General features: G+C 43.4%; 1 protein-coding gene across 1 annotated transcript; it reads right to left on the minus strand.

Moving 5' to 3' along the window:
* Positions 1 to 8,708: 8,708 nt before the first annotated feature.
* On the minus strand, positions 8,709 to 12,564 carry LOC117561530 (uncharacterized protein K02A2.6-like). The gene is made up of 5 exons (XM_034239020.1): positions 12,507 to 12,564; positions 12,105 to 12,371; positions 10,999 to 11,152; positions 10,130 to 10,489; positions 8,709 to 9,693 (listed from the first exon to the last, which is right to left on the minus strand). Exons 1-5 carry the CDS (start codon positions 12,562 to 12,564, stop codon positions 8,709 to 8,711), a joined length of 1,824 nt encoding a protein of 607 aa, XP_034094911.1.
* Between the last annotated feature and the right edge of the window lie 5,868 nt (positions 12,565 to 18,432).

The following is an 18,432-nucleotide window of genomic DNA, read 5'->3' on the forward strand; positions in this document are numbered from 1 at the left end:
TAACTCAAGAGGTGACGCCATCAGGTTTGGAAAAAGTGGCTCTTGGTATGACGGTTTGTCACTGGTGCTTTGACCAATAAGAGAACCACAGAATCAGAGAGATAGATTTTCTGAAACGATCATCTTTCTCTATGGTATTCTTTAGATCTTATCATCTGATAGTCATGAAGTCCTGTTGCCATATGTCTACGTTTAAATTAAACATGTGGCTGAAATCGAGCTGAGTATTTGTCAGCAATGACTTCCTCACTACGTTGGTGAATCAAATCTGATTGTTGTGCCTCCTTACATGAAAAGTCATGATCAAATGACAAAGTAAAACATAGAATCTTTAAAGGTCTCCCATTATACTATTTTTAGGCATATATTATGGTCTCAGATATATAAAAAAACATGTCTATGAAGTGTTTTGCTCAAAATACCAAACAGATCACACGTTATAGCCATGCCTCATACCCCTCTATTTCAGCCCTGTTAGAGAAGTGCTGATCTGGGTCCGTAGCTTTAAAAAAAAAAATCTGAAACAGTATGGAGCTCAAACGCTTCATCTCTCGCGGGTTTAGCACAAGGTGAGTCCCTTTTTATTTCCTGCTTCTTAACACATATTCTCTCCAGTACAGCGTTAGCTCTGAGTGTTAGTGATGCTTGCTAATGTAAACATAGACCATATTACTTCCAAAACACGTCGCATTGTTTCCGATAGCAACGTTTCTGATAGCAACGTTTCTGATAGGGCCATGGACGTAAAGCCAGCCCACATTTTAGTAATGCCGTCATGACTACAGCAAATCTGGATCAGCTCCATTGTAGCCCCGTTTTTAGAGATGTGGAAAAGAGAGAGGGTTTTATTTTCTGACACTTTGTGAGTTCCCTGACAAACCCGGGACACATATTTATGTATAAAAGACATCAAAAAGTGCATTTTGCATGATAGGGGACCTTTAAATAAAATAAATGAACCAAAAGTAGAGTGAAATAGGGAAGACAGAAGCAGAACGTTGATCGTGAAAAGTTTAAAGCAAGCTAAGTTTGTTGACTGGATCTTTGTCCCCGGGGTTTATTAAACTTTACCTTTAATCATCTAAACAGATGCTGTTCTAAAGCAGCACACATTTCTTGTTCTCCTTACACTGTCATTGTTTCCTACAGATTGAGTCAGATTCAGCAGTCAGCAGGAACAGTCTGTGGACAGACCGTTGATTTTCAGACCAAGCCAAAATTGCCATGGATTGTATCACACACATCACATCAGGGACTGATTTAGACTTGGGACATTATAAGGACAGAAAACATCAGTATTCTCTGTTTCATTAAAAAGTGTTGCCAGGATTGAAATTAGGATCTGTTATGCAAATTATTTTAGTCTCGGCAATTGGGGAACACACATCTGACTTCATCCGTGTTTGTAGAGTCCAAAACGCACCTTATTGTTTTGTTTGTATAATAAAAATATATACACATTTTGAAAGCAGAAGAAAATACCTCATTAGTTGTGTTAATGTAGATGTGGGTGTCATCAGCATAGAAGTCAAATTGATGTTATACATTGGAGGGATTCTGGTATGTGGTAACAAGGTTATGGAAAGTATGAGAAGGGTCTTGCACTAAAGCTTAGCCCCTTTCAGAGATAAAACTCTTGTTTCACGTCTAAATAAACACCTGAGACAATTGTTAGATAAAAAAGATACCCAAAAGTCTTCCTCTATGTGATTTTAAAAAGTCCAGAACAACAGGAATGTGAAGGTCAAGGAATCATTGATTTACTACTTAAAAGTGTAGTATGAGATTGCCACAGTTCAAATAGACCATCATCTTTAAAGGACTTTAAAAATGAAAAGAACATTTGAAATTGGAGGCGTATTTTTTGACTGATGGTTTAATCAGTATCCCTTTTATATCGATGCCAGAGGAGAACATGCAGGGGTTTTCCTAAACAATAATTGTATCGGTTTTGTAGTCAGTATGTAAATCCATGATGATGTGATCTCATGCTCATTGACATTTTTACAAGATGTGAAGCGTACATTGTTATTCCTAATAACAGATGTTGTTGTGCAGTCATCAAGTCGACATGTGCAAGGGCCTTAAATGAGCTGTCTGGAATGTAAAAGCTCTTACTATCATGGGGTTTATTTTGGAATAAAACAAAGGGGACACATTATAAGTGCAAGCTGGGAAGATGGATGATAGATGATTGTTTTAATGCTCTTTGTAGCTGTGCATACAGCACAATTTGGATACATATTTCTCAGCCACCCCTGTTTTGTACCCTTTTTGCCTAGCAATACAGATGGCCGCAATTATCATCAACAAACATGGGGAGGGATCAGAATCCTGTAAGCAGCCAATGTTTCATAAAATTACCCTTCTCATGGGTTTCCCGCGACTTTTGTTTTTCTTTTCTATACCCTAACCCCCGCAGATCTGTGGGACCTCTTGGAGTCATCTGAACCGATGTTTTGGGCCTTTCAAGGACCACTTTTGTTCAAGCTTTTCTGTTGGATTCAATTCCTTTTGAAAATAAACAAAAGCACGGTATACCTATACTCTTAAAGGAGAACTACTGTTTTAGTTGTCTCGTCATCCTACAATCACAGGTCACTTGTGTTACTTTGTCATTCAACTCGTATGTGTTATTACAAACGATGAAGAGTGTGTTTGTTTGAGTGGGTTTATGTCTGAGATTATAAAGACATCAAAGCAGGAGAGAAGGTAGAGAGAATAAGCATGGTGATGAGATAAAAGGCAGAGACAGGAACTCAGCGCTTTCTCATTACCTGCTGATTTTGTTAAATGCTTGTCATTCACCCCCTCCTGACTTCACCCCAAGCCATCCCTGTTTCACTTCACAGCAGAGGTCCCTGACCCCTCACCATCCAGGACCAAAACAAATGAGCTCACTCCTTTCCCCTCTTATACCTTTAGGTTTAGGCCATGTGTGTGCAGAGTTTGAAGTTACCACAGATATCAGCCAGGCAATCTTCTCCACACTCCCTGACCCTTTAACCTACAAAAAACACCATCTTCAAGCCTGTGTTGACATTTATGCCCCAGAGCTCTTCCTCCCGGCTCCTCAAAGTCTATATAACCCACTGTACATTACATTAAATCAACTTGTTCTTGACTGAGGTGTAATTTCTTCACAGGCCTCCCTGGGGATCATACGCTCCTCCAGGTTGATGTATCCATTTCCTCAAATGTTGACCTCACTTTGTTGCCACATCACCGATTCATAACCAGCTCAGCCCCTTTCCAAAAACATAATCTAAACCATTTAATGAAGATGTTGAACGCACCACAGAACAAGAGGCGGTTCTAGTGTCCACTCCCATTCTAGTCAGAGTCCAGATTTATTCTCATTTGTTTCTACGCTGCAGCTGTTGGATCGTCTCACGTCAGGATTAGTCAGTGTCTGTGCTTGAGTACATTTTGGTGATTTCTGGAACTGAGGGATAGTTACAACCCACAATGAGGGAAATGTCTCCTTAAGTACCCCATGAGTCACTCCTGTAGCACTTCACTCCGGTCATACTGTACAGTATGGTTCTATTCACTGTCTTAAGATGGCTTTAGTCCTGCAGTTTGTTTGGTGGTGAAGAGAAACACAAGGATATATCCTACTTCTCATCAAGTAAACAAACTGGCAGCGCAGACTCCACAGATGTTCAAAGATGTTAACAACGGAGAAGGTCAACACTCTCCAGATCCTTTCTTAATGACCGCTCAGCTGTGAGACGCTCATTTGTCGTCATGTCTCACTGTTTGAGCATGTGAGTGATAGAAAAAGAGACTGATCCAATGAGCATTCTCCATCTTCTCCTCCATCCTCAGTCTTTCCATTCGGACCACGTCTATCTCTTCCACCCACTCCTCTTTATCCTGTGTCTTGTGTTTTAGCTGGCAGACATAAATCAAGTGTCTGGAATGGAAACATTCACGTTACTGGTGTGCCACATATGTTTATATTTAAAGCCCTTTCCTCTTTCTTTTTGTAACTCTTTCGAAGAGAGAGCACCTGAAAAACACAGGAGGGGGAAACCGCTGGAAAGTGTGATCCAATGTGAAAATGTCTGCCCCCCTCCACTACATCTGAGGCTCCCACTCCAGCAGAGTCAGATCAGTGTATTAACCACGGGAGAGAAGGGGGGAGAAAGAGAGAGAGGAAGAAGAGGAGGAGGAGGAGGTATGGTTCTGCTTGACCCGCGAGGCCGACAGAGGTGGAAAGAATGTGCTGTCCAGCCGGTGAACACGTTAACATAGAGGGGGAAAAAAACTTCCTACAAGCAGCTTTCCCACCATCTCAAACCCCCTCACACCCGCCATCTACACATGGAGGAACAGAGGAAGGGAGAGAGGAGGAGGAGTAAAGCGGATGGGGAGGAGGGGAATGAAAACTGCAGAGGGATGGAAAAGGTATTGAATGGCAGAAAAAAGGCAGAAAGGGAGGAAGAATGTGGGTGGCCAGAAGAATTGAGAACAAATGTGAAAGATGCATTTACATTACATTGCATTTAGCTGACGCTTTTATCCAAAGCGACTTACAATAAGATGTTGATTGTTAGGTCAAGAGTGGGACAATCTTTTCCCGGAAGGAAAAGCAGTTCAGTCTTGTAAGGTTGAGCTTGAGGTGGTGAGCAGACATCCACTGAGAGATGTCAGCTAGACAAGCAGAGATGCGTGCGACGACCTGGGTCTCTGAGCAGTAGGGATGCTCCGATCGCCAATTTCAGGACCGATCACCGATCGCCAGAATCAGTATCGGCCGATACCGATCGCCGATCCGATCGAGTGGGCGGGGCCTACATGGAAGATTTAAACATCACTTTAAATCTTCCATTTAAAGTGATGTTTAAAACTCAGTTAATGGGGCTCATTTACTGGAGCTTCCACAAACAACAATCAACTTAATTATTACATTCAAATGAATTACACTATTCAAGTTTACATTCACTTTGGATAATAACACGGGAGAAATGAGCGGAAGCGCTCTCTTTTCCTCTCTCCCCCTCTCAGCCTGTCAGTATCTCATGCAGCTCACTGATACAGTAATGAGTGACCCGACAGTGAAGAATAAATATATTTATAATAACTAGTTTAGCTTGTTCCAGAGGTAGATACAATAGCAAAGTGTGTTAGGTCTAACTCTTGTGTGTTTTGCTCCGCTTACCGGTCAGGATTTCTGCTTCACACACACGTTGCATTCTGCTATTATACTGTCTTTTTCGGACACCTTAAAATAATACCAGACCGGTGAAACCTTTTTTGCGAGCTTGTTTTGCCGCACACAGAGAAAAGTGTCATGTATTTTACGTCATGCGATCGGCTCTCGCGATCGGCATGTTTAGAGAGCACCAATCGATCGGTAGAGAGTGAGTATCGGCCGATCTCGATCGGTGACCGATCAATCGGAGCATCCCTACTGAGCGGGGAAAGGACATAATTAATTGGGTGTCGTCAGCGTAGCAGTGATATGAAAAACCATGCGGGCTAATGACCGATCCGAGCGAGTTTGTGTACAGAGAGAAGAGGAGGGGACCAAGAACAGAGCCCTGAGGGACCCCTGTAGTTAATTGACAAGGGTCAGACTCAGACCCTCTCCAAGTTACCGTGTAGGTGCGGTCTTTGAGGTATGAGGTGAGGAGGGAAAGTACAGAGCCTGAAACTGATGGTTCACCGTGTCGAATGCAGCAGACAGGATTCATCCCTTGAATTTAAGTCCGAAGATAACCAAATAGACATGAACACTTGTGTTGTATCTTGTGATAAATAATTGTATGACCACAATGTAGGAGTAGATTTAACTGGTTTACTTTGGTAACATGCTTCCGGGACTTCCTCGTGGGAACATGTACAACAGGCTCTTTTAATACCAAGAGTGAGTTTGCCCCCTGCTGGACAAATGCAATAACATGTAATAATAACACAAGGTAAGATACCACATTTCCCCCCCTTTAAGCTAACAATACTTCCCGAAGGTGGGGGTATAACATACTCCCGTTACACAACATTTTGAGGTACTGACATAAATCATTTCACTTTCAAAGATTAACATTCTAAACATTTCCTTAAAGTGAGAACAGAGAACTATGCTGCTCTATTAATGGAACATCTCTTGATCTATTTAACAAAGTCTTTCAGGTATACAGGTGGCTGTCTCTCGCGCTCTGATCGTCTCACCACGGGTGTAGCAGGCAAGTCCGGCGGGACCGGAGTACACAGAATCACTGGCTCACTTGCAGGAGGTCCTTCTTGCTTGATTGTCACTGGAACCACAGTGTCTCTGTTGGAGTCCAGCACCGGCTCTAAGGGCACGGTGTCTGTCAATCTGGCTCTTACTTGATCCACATGCCGCTTCACGACTTGACCACTTCCAATGATCACTGTATATGACACTGGACCTGATGAGCTCTCGATGACCGCATGGATCCCTTTAAGTCTATAAGAGTTAGGGCTGAACGATATACCGTGTCATGGCGATAACCGCGGTATGCGCATGCACGGTATTCACACCGCAGGGACGTGCAGTTTTATTCATTTAAAAAAATGTGCTAACGCACTTTAGCACAGAATTCAAAATAAAGATAACCTTATTACTTATCGAAACTGCACGTACAATATATCCGATTAAAGCTGAGACTCCACAGATTATTTAAGTATAGTATCTAAGCGATCCGATCTCGCAACAGGGGAACCAAACACAGACATCACAACACGTACCTTTTACGGAGCTTTTACGGGAGATCGTCTCACCGTAGCTGTCAATCTGATCAAAAGACGTGTTCAATGGCATAAAACGAGAAAGAAAAAACGCGGCTGAATCGGTTGATCCATAGGTTGATAATGTATCTGTGGTTTTGAAGCAATTGTTTATAATCCATAATTCCATTTTTATGTAAAAATCGGATCACAAAAGTTAGCTGCTAATGGTAGCCACCTTGGTGCAGAGTCCTGCACGGGTCTGATTTTCAAGACCCGCTCCCGCCCCGCACCCGCGACGTGCAATACCGAACCCGCCCCGCTACCCGCACATATTGCCAATTAGTTCCGCAACCCGACCCGACCCGTCGGCACAAGATCCGCAACCCGCATAGCCTATGAGCAGTGAAAACGTGCAATTATTAACACACGCAGTTTCATATTTGTCTCAGAAAGCGTGGGATGTTGGTTATTTCCTCCATCTAGGATGACACAAAAAGCCTCCCAGACGTTGGATTTCGCTCTTGAGGAAGTGTTATTGAAAATGCTGTATTCTCCGCTATAGAGCTTCACCTCAGCCATTTCGAATGTGGCGAGCACAGCAGCAGATTGATGCGCTGCAGAGGTTATGATTATGCGCGGTCCCGCGGGGGAGAGGTCTGAGGATTTTAAACATTAAACTAATTTATTATTATTTTAATATATTTATTATGCAATACCCGCGACCCGACCCGCATCATCTTTGTTTTACCCAGAACCGAACCCGGAAAAAAGCGTTTGAAAAAATACCACCCGCGAATCACCTTTTTTGCGGGTCACCCGTCGGGTACCCGCGGGTACCCGACCCGATGCAGGACTCTGCCTTGGTGGTATGCAGCTTCCGGTTTGGGCTACGCGTCGTCACTCTCACTCCTTATTTGTTCATGTGTTGGTGTGTGTAGAACTTCCCCTGATATTTGACCTTTTTAGACAGATTTAGCACCAAAAAAACCCCTCTTTTGGGCCATTTGGGTGGATTTTCCATATCTCTGGCCTACCTTGCTGGATTTTGACATGTAACATCTCTTTCTGACCGTCAGAGCCAATGGAATCGAGGGGAAATCACACAGTCCTTATTTGGTAATGTGTGTGTGAGAGACTTCCGCATAGCCAAGACCGGAAGCAGCAGCCACTATGGTGGCTACCATTAGCAGCTAACTTTTGCTCTGCGATATTTACATAAAAATGGAATTATGGATTATAAATTAAATCATTTTTTTAATACAGAGACGTTAAAAACCTATGGATTAACCGATTCAGCCGCGTTTTTTCTTTCTCGTTTTAATGCCATTGAACACGTCTTTTGATCAGATTGACAGCTAAGGTGAGACATCTCCCCTCGAAGCTACGTAAAGGTACGTGTTGTGATGTCTGTGTTTGCTTCCCCTGTCCGAGTTCTGATCACTCAGTGATGATACTATATACCTAAATAATCTGTGGAACCTCAGCTTTAATCGGATATCTTGTATGTGCAGCTACGATAAGTAATAAGGGTACTTTTATCTTGAGTTCTGTGCCAAAGTGCGTTAGCATTTTTCGCTCAGGGGTCATTTAGATGCTTCTTATGAGACTTGTGTTTTGTTTTGGTATAAAATGGTTTGTATCGTCAGTTAGCTGAGATTATTTCCGTTAATCTGGTATAACACATTAATAGGTTCTTAAATATTACGATCCCCTGAGACACTGTCGTGAAAAAAAAAGTAAAGTACCCGCCGGGACTTTGGGGTTTAACAGGTTAAAAAAACCGCGATATATACCGCAGGGGGGGGGGAAAACCGCGATGTCAGTTTTTTTCAATACTGTGCAGCCCTAATAAGAGTAGTTTCTGATGAACACTTTATCCCCACGTGAGAAACTTCTCAGTTTCCTGTTTGTGTCATGGGACTGTTTCTGTTTTAGTTGTTTTTGCTGCACTCTTGTTTTCACATCTGGCAGGAGCAGGTCAAGTGCAGATCTGAGTCTCCTTGACATCATCAACTCTGCAGGCGACAGGCCTGTGGTCGCGTGCGGTGTGATGCGGTAACTGAACAGAAACCTTGACCGTCTAGTTTGCATTGTTTCACCTTTTTCATCCCCCCTTTGAAGGTTTGGACCGCCCTCTCTGCCAGCCCATTAGAAGACGGGTGAAACGGTGCTGACCTCACATGGCGGATGCCATTTTGTTTCATGAAAGTCTCAAATTCAGCACTTGTAAAACAGGTTCCGTTGTCTGACACCAACATTTTTGGCAGTCCAAAAACACTGAAACTCTGACGCAGCTTTTCAATGGTCACCTGAGATGTAGCTGACTTCACTGGATAAATATCCATCCATTTTGAGTGAGCATCCACTATCAGTAGAAACATCTCTCCCAGGAAAGGACCTGCATAGTCCACATGAATTATCATCCAGGGAGACTCCGGCCACTCCCAGGGATGTAATGGTGCTGATGGTGGTGACTTGTGGTGCTTTTGGCACTCCTCACAAGACTGCACTTCCTTTTCTACATCCTGGTCCATCCCAGGCCACCATACATAAGATCTTGACATGCCGGAATGTGTTTGGTGCAGTACTTTCAATATCTTTTCCCTGCCTTTGTTTGGTATGATGACTCTGGCTCCCCAGAGCATGCAGCCATCCCTCACACTCAGTTCCTCTCTCCTCTGATGATACAGCTTGAGAGGAGCCTCAGTCACTGAAGGCCCTCCCGACAGGACATAACCATGAACTTGAGACAATATTACATCCTTAGCTGTCCAGTGTTTTATTTTGGCTGTGTCCACGAGTGTGTCATCTAGAAGATCAATCATGAGCACTTGTTCTGCGGTCTCACTCTCTTGCACATCTTCCGACAGCGGCAGTCTGCTTAATGGGTCCACATTAGCGTTGTTCTTTCCTGGTTTGTTCACAATGTGATACTCATAGGCACTCAGGTGCACCGCCCATCTCTGAACTCTAGGGGAACCCATCTGTGGAATGGGTTTCTTTTCGTTGAAGAGAGAGATCAGTGGCTTGTGATCTCTATAGATGGTGAAACTTCGACCATACAAGTACTTGTGGAATTTCTTGATTCCAAATATAACTGCTAAGCCTTCTTTGTCTAGCTGAGTAATTATTTTCAGCAGGCGTTAGGGTACGCGACATGAACCCCAAAGGACATTCAGTTCCATCGTCCATTACGTGTGATAAAACAGCGCCCACCCCGTAAGGTGACGCATCACATGACATAATTAACTCTCGGTCAGCAGAGTAATGCACCAACACTTCTGCTGAGTTTAACAGGGCCTTTGATTTTTTAAAAGCCTCTTCCTGTTTCCTTTGCCATGTCCATCGCACATCTTGTCGCAGGAGCTCATGCAGTGGTGCCAATAGTGTAGCTAAGTTTGGCAGAAATGTGTTATAGTAATTTTGCAAACCTAAGTACGACTTGAGTTCAGTAACATTTGTGGTGTTGGGAGCCTCCATGATGGCTTTGACTTTCCTTTCAACAGGGTGAAGTCCCTGTGCGTCCACTCGATGTCCCAGATATTCCACTTCCTCTTCCAGGAAAGTGCACTTGCTCCTTCTCAGACGCAATCCTGCCTCCTCCAGCTTTGCCAACACTGTCTCGAGGTTCTGCAGATGGTCTTCCTCATCCACACCGCTCACCAGGATGTCATCTAAATACACTGCCACGAAAGGAATGCCTCGCAGGAGACCTTCCATTGTCCTCTGAAATATAGCTGGGGCTGATGCTACTCCAAAAGGCAGTCTGTTGTATGTGAATATGTTATGAACTTGGTTACACAAGGATAAGGACTCAAATGCACAACCCGGGAGACAGAGGTAAAGTATAAGTAATATACTTTTAGTTGCCAAAAGGATATACAAAAAGAAAAAACACTCTTTGCGAGGTGACAAAAATAAAGAGTTTCATTAAGGCTCAACAAAAAAATGCTCACAACTTGAGGAACAAAACTTACAAAAAGTTTTCAGGAGCATGAATCAGGCATGTGTCAAGATAATCAAAAACTGATGAGCAGAGTTCTGACATGAGGACTGGACAAGACAAACTGACACTGAACACTGGGAGACTGGGGAATTTAAACACTCAACAACAAGACACAGGTGAAAACAATCAGGGGCGGGGCTGACGCTGATGAGGGCGGGAGAACACATAAGGAAAGGGAGTCAAGGAACCTAAAATGAGACGTGACAAAAACAAAACAGGAAGTGAAAAACAATACAACATAAACATGAAACATGACTGACTAACACTTTTGACGGTGCACAACAGAATAAGCCTGCGTGTTCACTGTTAAGTATTTCTTTGATTCATCATCCATGAGTATTTGCTGGTATGCATAACTCATGTCCAACTTTGTGAACTGTTTTCCTCCTGTCAGTGCTGCAAACAGATCTTCCATTCGGGGTATGGGGTATTGTTCAAGTGAGGAAACTGTATTTACAGTAGGGATGGGTATCGTTTGAAATTTATCGATTCCGATTTCGATTCCGGTTCTGCTTATCGATTCCGGTTCTTATCGATTCCCCGTTTCGATTCCAAAATTGTAAAATAAAGAGGTCAAACGTTTAGATAACAAAAATATATTTATTCTTAAAAGCTTTAACTGAAATTGTTACTAAAAAATATACATGCAATACAAATGTATTGCACAATAGCTGTGCTTTATTTTAACTGAGCTATGCCTGTGGCAAGCTATTAACAGGCATTACACTTTGCTTTTTCTTTTTTAGTGTAGTGGAGCCTCACTTCAGAGTGTTTACCGCGACCTATCTTTGGTGTTATGAAGTGACTGAGCTCGTGAAATGTCTACGGGAGGGCGGGGGAGCATCGCTGCGGGGCAACTGTGGACCTCTGTCGCCTGTCAGCGCAATTTATATGATGCCGTTTAAAAAATTGAAGGGCGGTGCCGGCCGTCAGCGTACCGAGTCGGCCGTCAACGGCCCGCTGACGACCGGCCGTTCTGTGATTCTCCAGGTCCGCCCTGTATTCCACCGGGTCACCGCAGCACCGCGGTGCAGACGGACCCGCTGGAATACAGGGTCTACCGCGTTTAGGAACCGTTAAGCAGATCCGAAATTGTGTATTTTGTATGGGTACCCGGTACCCGGCATTTTCTTATCGGTTCTCATCTGGAACCGAGTTTCGGTTCCCAACCCTAATTTACAGTGAGCTTGTAGTCTCCACATAGCCTTACTGTCCCAACAGGCTTCAGTATTGGAACCTGGTGCTGCCCATTCTGCATGTTTAACAGGTGAGATTACTCCTTCTTTCAACAATCTGTCTATTTCTTCATCTACTTTGGTGCGCATGGTGTACGGGACAGACCTTGGACGGAAGAAACGAGGGACTGCATCAGCCTTTACATGGATGGTAGCTTTTATACCTTTCAGTGTGCCAAGCTCCTCTTTGAAGACATTTTCATGTTTGCTCAGTACTTGCTGCAGCGATTTGTCCTCTGTCTTCAGGTGTTTCAGGACTCGGGATTTGTGTCTGAGCTTGATTTCTTTCCAACTCAGATTTATTTCCTCCAGCCAGCCTCTTCCCAGCAGGCTGGGGCCGTCCCCTTTAACCACAATGAGGGGCAGGTACCGCCTTTGATGTTTGTATTTCACTTTAACAATGGCAGCTCCGACCACATTAACAGGGTCACCTGTATAAGACTCGATGTGGATTTTGGTTGGTCTCAAACATGGACTTTTTGTGTCTTTCCATAGTCTTTGAAATGTCTGTTCATTCATTATTGTGAGACTACAGCCAGTGTCTATCTCAAAGTTAACAAACTTACTATCCAGCTTCACTTCAACCATGTATGGGTCTACTCGTCTCAGGTGCACTTCACTCATGCGTCCCAATCTGAACCTCATCTTATTCAGAAAGAATGTATCTTCTTCTGAGCTATCACTTTGGCTCTGTTGCTCTTGTACTTTATGAGAACGGTGATATGTGGTTTGCCTCCTTTCCCCTTCCTTTGGGTCTGCATTTTTGTTGCTGTTTCCATTCTGTGTAGATCTACTACGACAAGCTCTGGCAATGTGTCTTATTTTACCACATGCATGACATTTCTCTTGTTTAAACTTACAGTCTGCTGCTTGGTGCTTGGTTCCCTTGCATCTGTAACACTCTTTGGTAGGTTCTCTGTGTGCATAAGCCTCCTGTGGCTTTTTATCCATTTTGAAGCATTTAGCTGTGGCCCCTTGGTTTTGTATCTCCTGTGCATTTTTATTTGCAGTCTCTGACACCACAGCAATTGACAATGCTTTTTCAAATGTTAAATCCGCTTCTGATAAGTCGTCTCTGAATCCGATCTTCATTTATTCCACAGACGATCCTGTCTCTCAACCTCTGCTGCAAAGTGTTACCACAGTTGCAATCCTGCGCTAACCGACGCAGCTCAGCCACGTATTCCATTACTGACTCATTGGGCTCACGGTTGCAGGAGTCAAACTTGTACCTTTGCACAATTTCACTAGGCTTTGGGTCAAAGTGATTTTTTAGCAGCTCCACAAGTTGTGTGTAAGTTTTATTCTTGGGCATATCCGGACTGAGGAGGTTTTGTATGTTGATGATCCTACAACACTTATTAATATAGCCCTTTGTCTGTCTCCATTATCAATTTCATTAGCCTCAAAAAACTGTTCCAATACCTCACAGTATTCTTCCCACTTCTGATTGTTTGCATCAAAAGGTGCCAGCGTGCCAATCATTGCCATTGTGTGTCAATGAATCCTCTCCTCCACCCGCAGACTTTACTAACAATTTGAGCTAGCTGCCGCTAACGACCCAAACCTGCATGTAAGCAGTGTGAGAAAAAGTTTTTAGAGAGTACTTGTCCATGGACAAGTGAGTTTGGCAATTTACTTGTCCGAATACATTTTTCACTTGTCCAGAATGGACAAAAATTGGGGCCACTGGAATCTTCTTCTTCGCCATCGTATTTTACATTTTCTCACGTTTTTTACGACACCGCTAACGTAAGTGAGCGGTAAGATTTTACTGCATCACACATAGGGTTGGGTATCGTTTGGATTTTAACGATTCCGGTTATGCTTTTCGATTCCGGTTATTTTCGGTTCTCGATTCCGGTTCTTTGAGAGGGTAAAAATAAGTCCCATGACAAACTGGGAGAAAAATATATTTATGAAAACATTAAGTCAAATCTGTATTCCTATTTACAAATCACTTCATACTGTTTAATTTCTTACGGTTATTGAATACAATTATATAAAAATAATCTCAGCATTGTTTAGTTAGTTCTAAGTGGTGCAGTTTGAGAATGTACAATTGGCCCAGTCTCCTCTGATGTTACACTGCAACCTGCCTGTGAGACACAGTCCAACCACACATCTCCAACACATAGGCCTAATAATAATAATACATTATATTTATATATAGCCTATAGGCCTAGCGCTTTTCTACAACTCAAAGACGCTTGCACGCTTACACATGTCCTGCAATACACATGCTGCAGCTGCCCAGCTGCTCACTGTTTGTAAAAGTAAATAAATAGTATTTTCATTTCAATAATGTACTTTCTATACCCTGCTTCATAAACAATACTGACATCCCTATGCTCCTCCGAGTCTGGGGGTCCGGGGATGTGAGGACAGTGCGAGGACACAGACAGGGAGGCTGCTTTACTTCATAAAGGAAATGGTGGTCAATATTAACAACACAGGAGCTAAAACGATTAATAACCTTCATTACGTGTTAGAGAAAGAACATAAGAAAGTTTGACAAAGATGAGGCTGTTAAACGGGCAGCGGATCTGCTGTGTGTAGAAAGTGTGCACCGTGCAGCGATCAGCTGATACGGAGCATAGAGAGAGAGAGAGAGCTGCAGTCCGCGGGGCTCGGCCTCGCCTCCTGTCCTCACAAGTTCAACTCTTATTAATCCCGGTACTGGACAATTGTTATTTGTTCTTACTCGGAACCGAGTTTTGCTTCCCAACCCTGCCACTGTGCTACACGTCGTTCTTATTATACATCCATGGCCCCGCCCCGCCCCGCCCCGCCCCGGTCTAACGGCCCCTACACACGGCGGCGTGCGTTACGGCCCGTCTACACTACAGGCGTCGAAAAAGCTTGAAGCTGGGCGTGTCTGAAGCTTGGCGATTTTTTGCGAGCAACGCGACCAACAACCAATCACATGAATCTCCCGCCCCCGACATACAAAGCAATAGCAATGTTAAAACGAAGTAAACTGGATATAAAATCCCCAAACAGGCGAAAACCTACCCACTGTCTCTGCCACCTCCCTCCATGCCTGGTTCCTCCGGTTTGTATCCCGGTAAATAGTTCTGGTCGGAAAGAACCGGGTGATTTGCTACCGTAATTTCTCGTTTGGAATATGAGGAAATGAACTGCGGTCTGGCTCTCCCAGCTTGCACGCGGTTTGATTGGCTAGCGCTTGTACTGGCAGGAATTGCAAAAACGGGATTTGATTGGCTGACGCCAGCTTCGAGCAAGCATCGAGCCTCAAAAGTTGAACATTGTTCAACTTTTGACGCCGATAGACGCTCGCGATGCTTGCAACGCCTTGCCATGCTACCCACAATGCAGTTCGGCGAAGTTTGAAAATATCCTACGTCACCCCATTCAAATGAATGGGCGAAGCGTTGAAAGCATTTTTTGGGCCGTTACCGCTGGGCGGTGGGCGTGTCTGAAGCTTGGGGATTTTTTACGAACAACGCGACCAACAACCAATCACATGAATGTCCCGCCCCGGACATACAAAGCAAAGCATTCATGCTACATCCATGCTGGCTAAATATACTGTCTATGCTTGCTAGCTGTCCATTCAAACGAAGTACACTGGATATAAACTCCCCAAAAGGCGAAAACCTACCAGTGTCACCCACTGTCTCTGCCACCTCCCCCCATGCCTGGCTCCTCCGGTTTGTATCCATGTATGTAAAGAGGGACTGGTCATATAGTACCGCCACAATCTTTTTCTCCTCCATTATTTTACATATGGGAAATAACTGCGGTCTGGCTCTCCCAACATACACGCAGTTTGATTGGCTAGCGCTTGTAATGTCAGATTTGCATACGCGGGATTTGATTGGCTGACGCCTTCGTAGAGGCGGCAAAAGTAGAACATTGCTCTACTTTTGCAGCGAGCACCGCGAGAGAAGCTACGCTTTACTCCCACAATGCAGTTCGGCGAATCGTGACGTCACCCCATTCAAAGTGAATGGGCAGAAGCGTTGAAGCGGCAACGCACGCCGCCGTGTGTAGGCTCCGTAACAGTACAGAAAGCGGCGAGATGCATTTCCTTAGGAATCGACAAGCAGAACCGAAACTAACATTGCTAAACGAACAATGGCGGACATGGACAATTTGCGAATGACTTCTGCCTTTTGTAAACTGAATTTATCAATAATTTGTCAATAAATGAGGGCGAAAAACATCACTTGTCCGCCGGACAAGTCAATTGAAAGATCTACTTGTCCGATATCGTAAATAACACGTCCCGGACGGTGGGACGTGTGCTTTTTCGCACACTGGTAAGGTGCTAACAAGTCCGTTCGGCATGTCCTCTTTGATCCCGTCTTGATCCTTGTCTTAATCCTCTCCTTAATCCTCGTCGCCAATAATATGTTGTATCTTATGATCAATAACTGTATGTCCACAACGTAGGAGTAGATTTAACCAGTTTACTTTGGTAACATGCTTCCGGGACTTCCTCGTGGGAACATGTACAACAGGTTATTTTAATACCAAGAGTGAGTTTGCCCCCTGCTGGACAAATGCAATGACATGTAATAATAACACAAGCTAAGATACCACAACTTGGAAGACAGCTTTGGTTTTTGATGCACAAGTGATATGGAATAAGGTGGGAATGAGGGCTATGTGGCCTGTGTTAAAAAGGTTAATATTTTGAGATATACACTTGTTTATTTTCATACCAAGATATCAAGACCAGTTAAATACCTTCGTGCTGGCATACACTAAGCTTAGTTTAACAGCACAGTTGAAACAGCTCACCTGGCTTTGTCCAAAGGTAAAAAAAGGAAATAAGTGTGATCTGTCAAAATAAGTTAGCCAGAGATGTGTTCTCAGTAAATATAATTCATTAGTGACACCAACTTCTTTATTAATGTTCACAATCAAATTAAGCATTGTTTTAAAAGTTATGGTTTTGCTAGGCTCTTTCGTAGGTACAACTTAGCGTGTCAGGTGCTAACCGACAAAAAACAGACACATTTAGTTTGTGCTAACAAGAGTATTTTTTAGGACTATTTTCAGCTTCTAATTTGGATATTGCATAATGGTCGACTCAGTTTAATGATGTGACTCATTGATGTATTTGTAATAGTTTTTGGACTGCAATGGAGTTTCGTGGAGATGCACGCACATGCAATACTTGTTAATAGGATCAATTCATTGTTGTTGTTTTTTAGATTTGTTGACAATTATAAATGCAAAATATTCCAAGACTCTTTTGTTGAAAGACAATAACAGTGTGTTCTCAATTTGTAACCCTGAACTGTAAATGGGCTAAATCCTCCAAAGTAACTGGTCCTTTGAATCACATTTTTTAATCGCTCTGCAGTATGTTACTTAAGCACCCAAATCACATTCTTTACATACATATTGTTTATACACATGCACTTATACATGCAAGCAAAGCATACATTCTTCAAGATTTTAGGATCTTATGCGAGACTTGCTGAAAATCTAAATGAAAAAATGGCGCAGGCTGGAGAAAGCCTGCTGCATGGAGAACTTTAGGGGCCTCTTGGAGATGGAAAACCGTCCGCCTGCCAATACTTTAAAGCTTTAAAGAGTGCATTCCAAGTAATGGGGCCACTATTGCTGGAAAAGCACTTGCATTTTTTTTAATGCAATCTTGCAATGCTCTGAGCAGCTCAAACTCTGCATTGTAAGTGAGCAATAATGTCTTCTTCTTCTTCTTTTGGTGAACTGTCTCTTTAACAGTTAGGTTAGTGCAAAAAGAAAAAAAAACAGAAAGCAGAGAAACACAGAAATAAACAAACAGAATGCTGAAAATGTTGACAGCCGTGATGTTTCCTGTTGTTTTAGTAAACAGCAGGCCCACCCAACTGGCCTGTATGTGTCTGTGTGTGCATGTAGTCACACACATGTGAGGGTGTCAGGGGTCCTCTGGGGGTCTCTAGCCCTGCTTTAAGGAGTTTATATGGAACAGACCCACACCTGTCTGCTGTTTCAAGAATCAACCAACCAGTGGCGGCTGGTGGAAAATATTTTTGGTGGGGCTGTTGATATAGTGAGTAAAAAAAATGTTTTGGGGAGAAATGACCCCTTAAATTAGGACTTCTGGTGATGTAATGGCGCGTTTCCAGTGCAGCGCGGAGCTCGCTTTAATGCTGCGTTCAGACCGGACGCAATGCGAATATTCGCTTCGCTCTAAACGCTCCTATCGCATCGCTCTAGTCGCTCGAGTTTCACCGCGGCTGCCAGCTGTGTTTACTCGCATCATTCAAACAAGACGCGCTCGGGAGCTACAACTACAACAACATGAACATATTTTACCGTGATTAAATTGTAATACACGTTTCTAAATGATGCCGACGTAACAACATACTGATACCGGTTAGTAAAAACCATTAATTAATGCTTTGACAAGTCTGAAGACAGACGGCAGGCGAAAAACCTTTTAGAATGCTTGTTTTCTGAATGGAGCTTGGCTAAGCTAACGTTATATATGCTCCGACCGTCTACACT

This window comes from Gymnodraco acuticeps, unplaced genomic scaffold (genome assembly GCF_902827175.1).
Source record: "Gymnodraco acuticeps unplaced genomic scaffold, fGymAcu1.1, whole genome shotgun sequence".
NCBI lineage: Eukaryota > Metazoa > Chordata > Actinopteri > Perciformes > Bathydraconidae > Gymnodraco > Gymnodraco acuticeps.

Coding starts and splice junctions, on each gene's coding strand:
- LOC117561530 (XM_034239020.1), bottom strand. CDS start 12,564: ATGAGTGAAGTGCACCTGAGACGAGTAGACCCATACATGGTTGAAGTG. Junction 11,153..12,104: donor GGAGCTTGGCACACTGAAAG/GTATAAAAGCTA, acceptor CTGTAAATACAG/TTTCCTCACTTGAACAATAC. Junction 9,694..10,129: donor GAACTCAAGTCGTACTTAGG/TTTGCAAAATTA, acceptor CGAAAAGAAACC/CATTCCACAGATGGGTTCCC.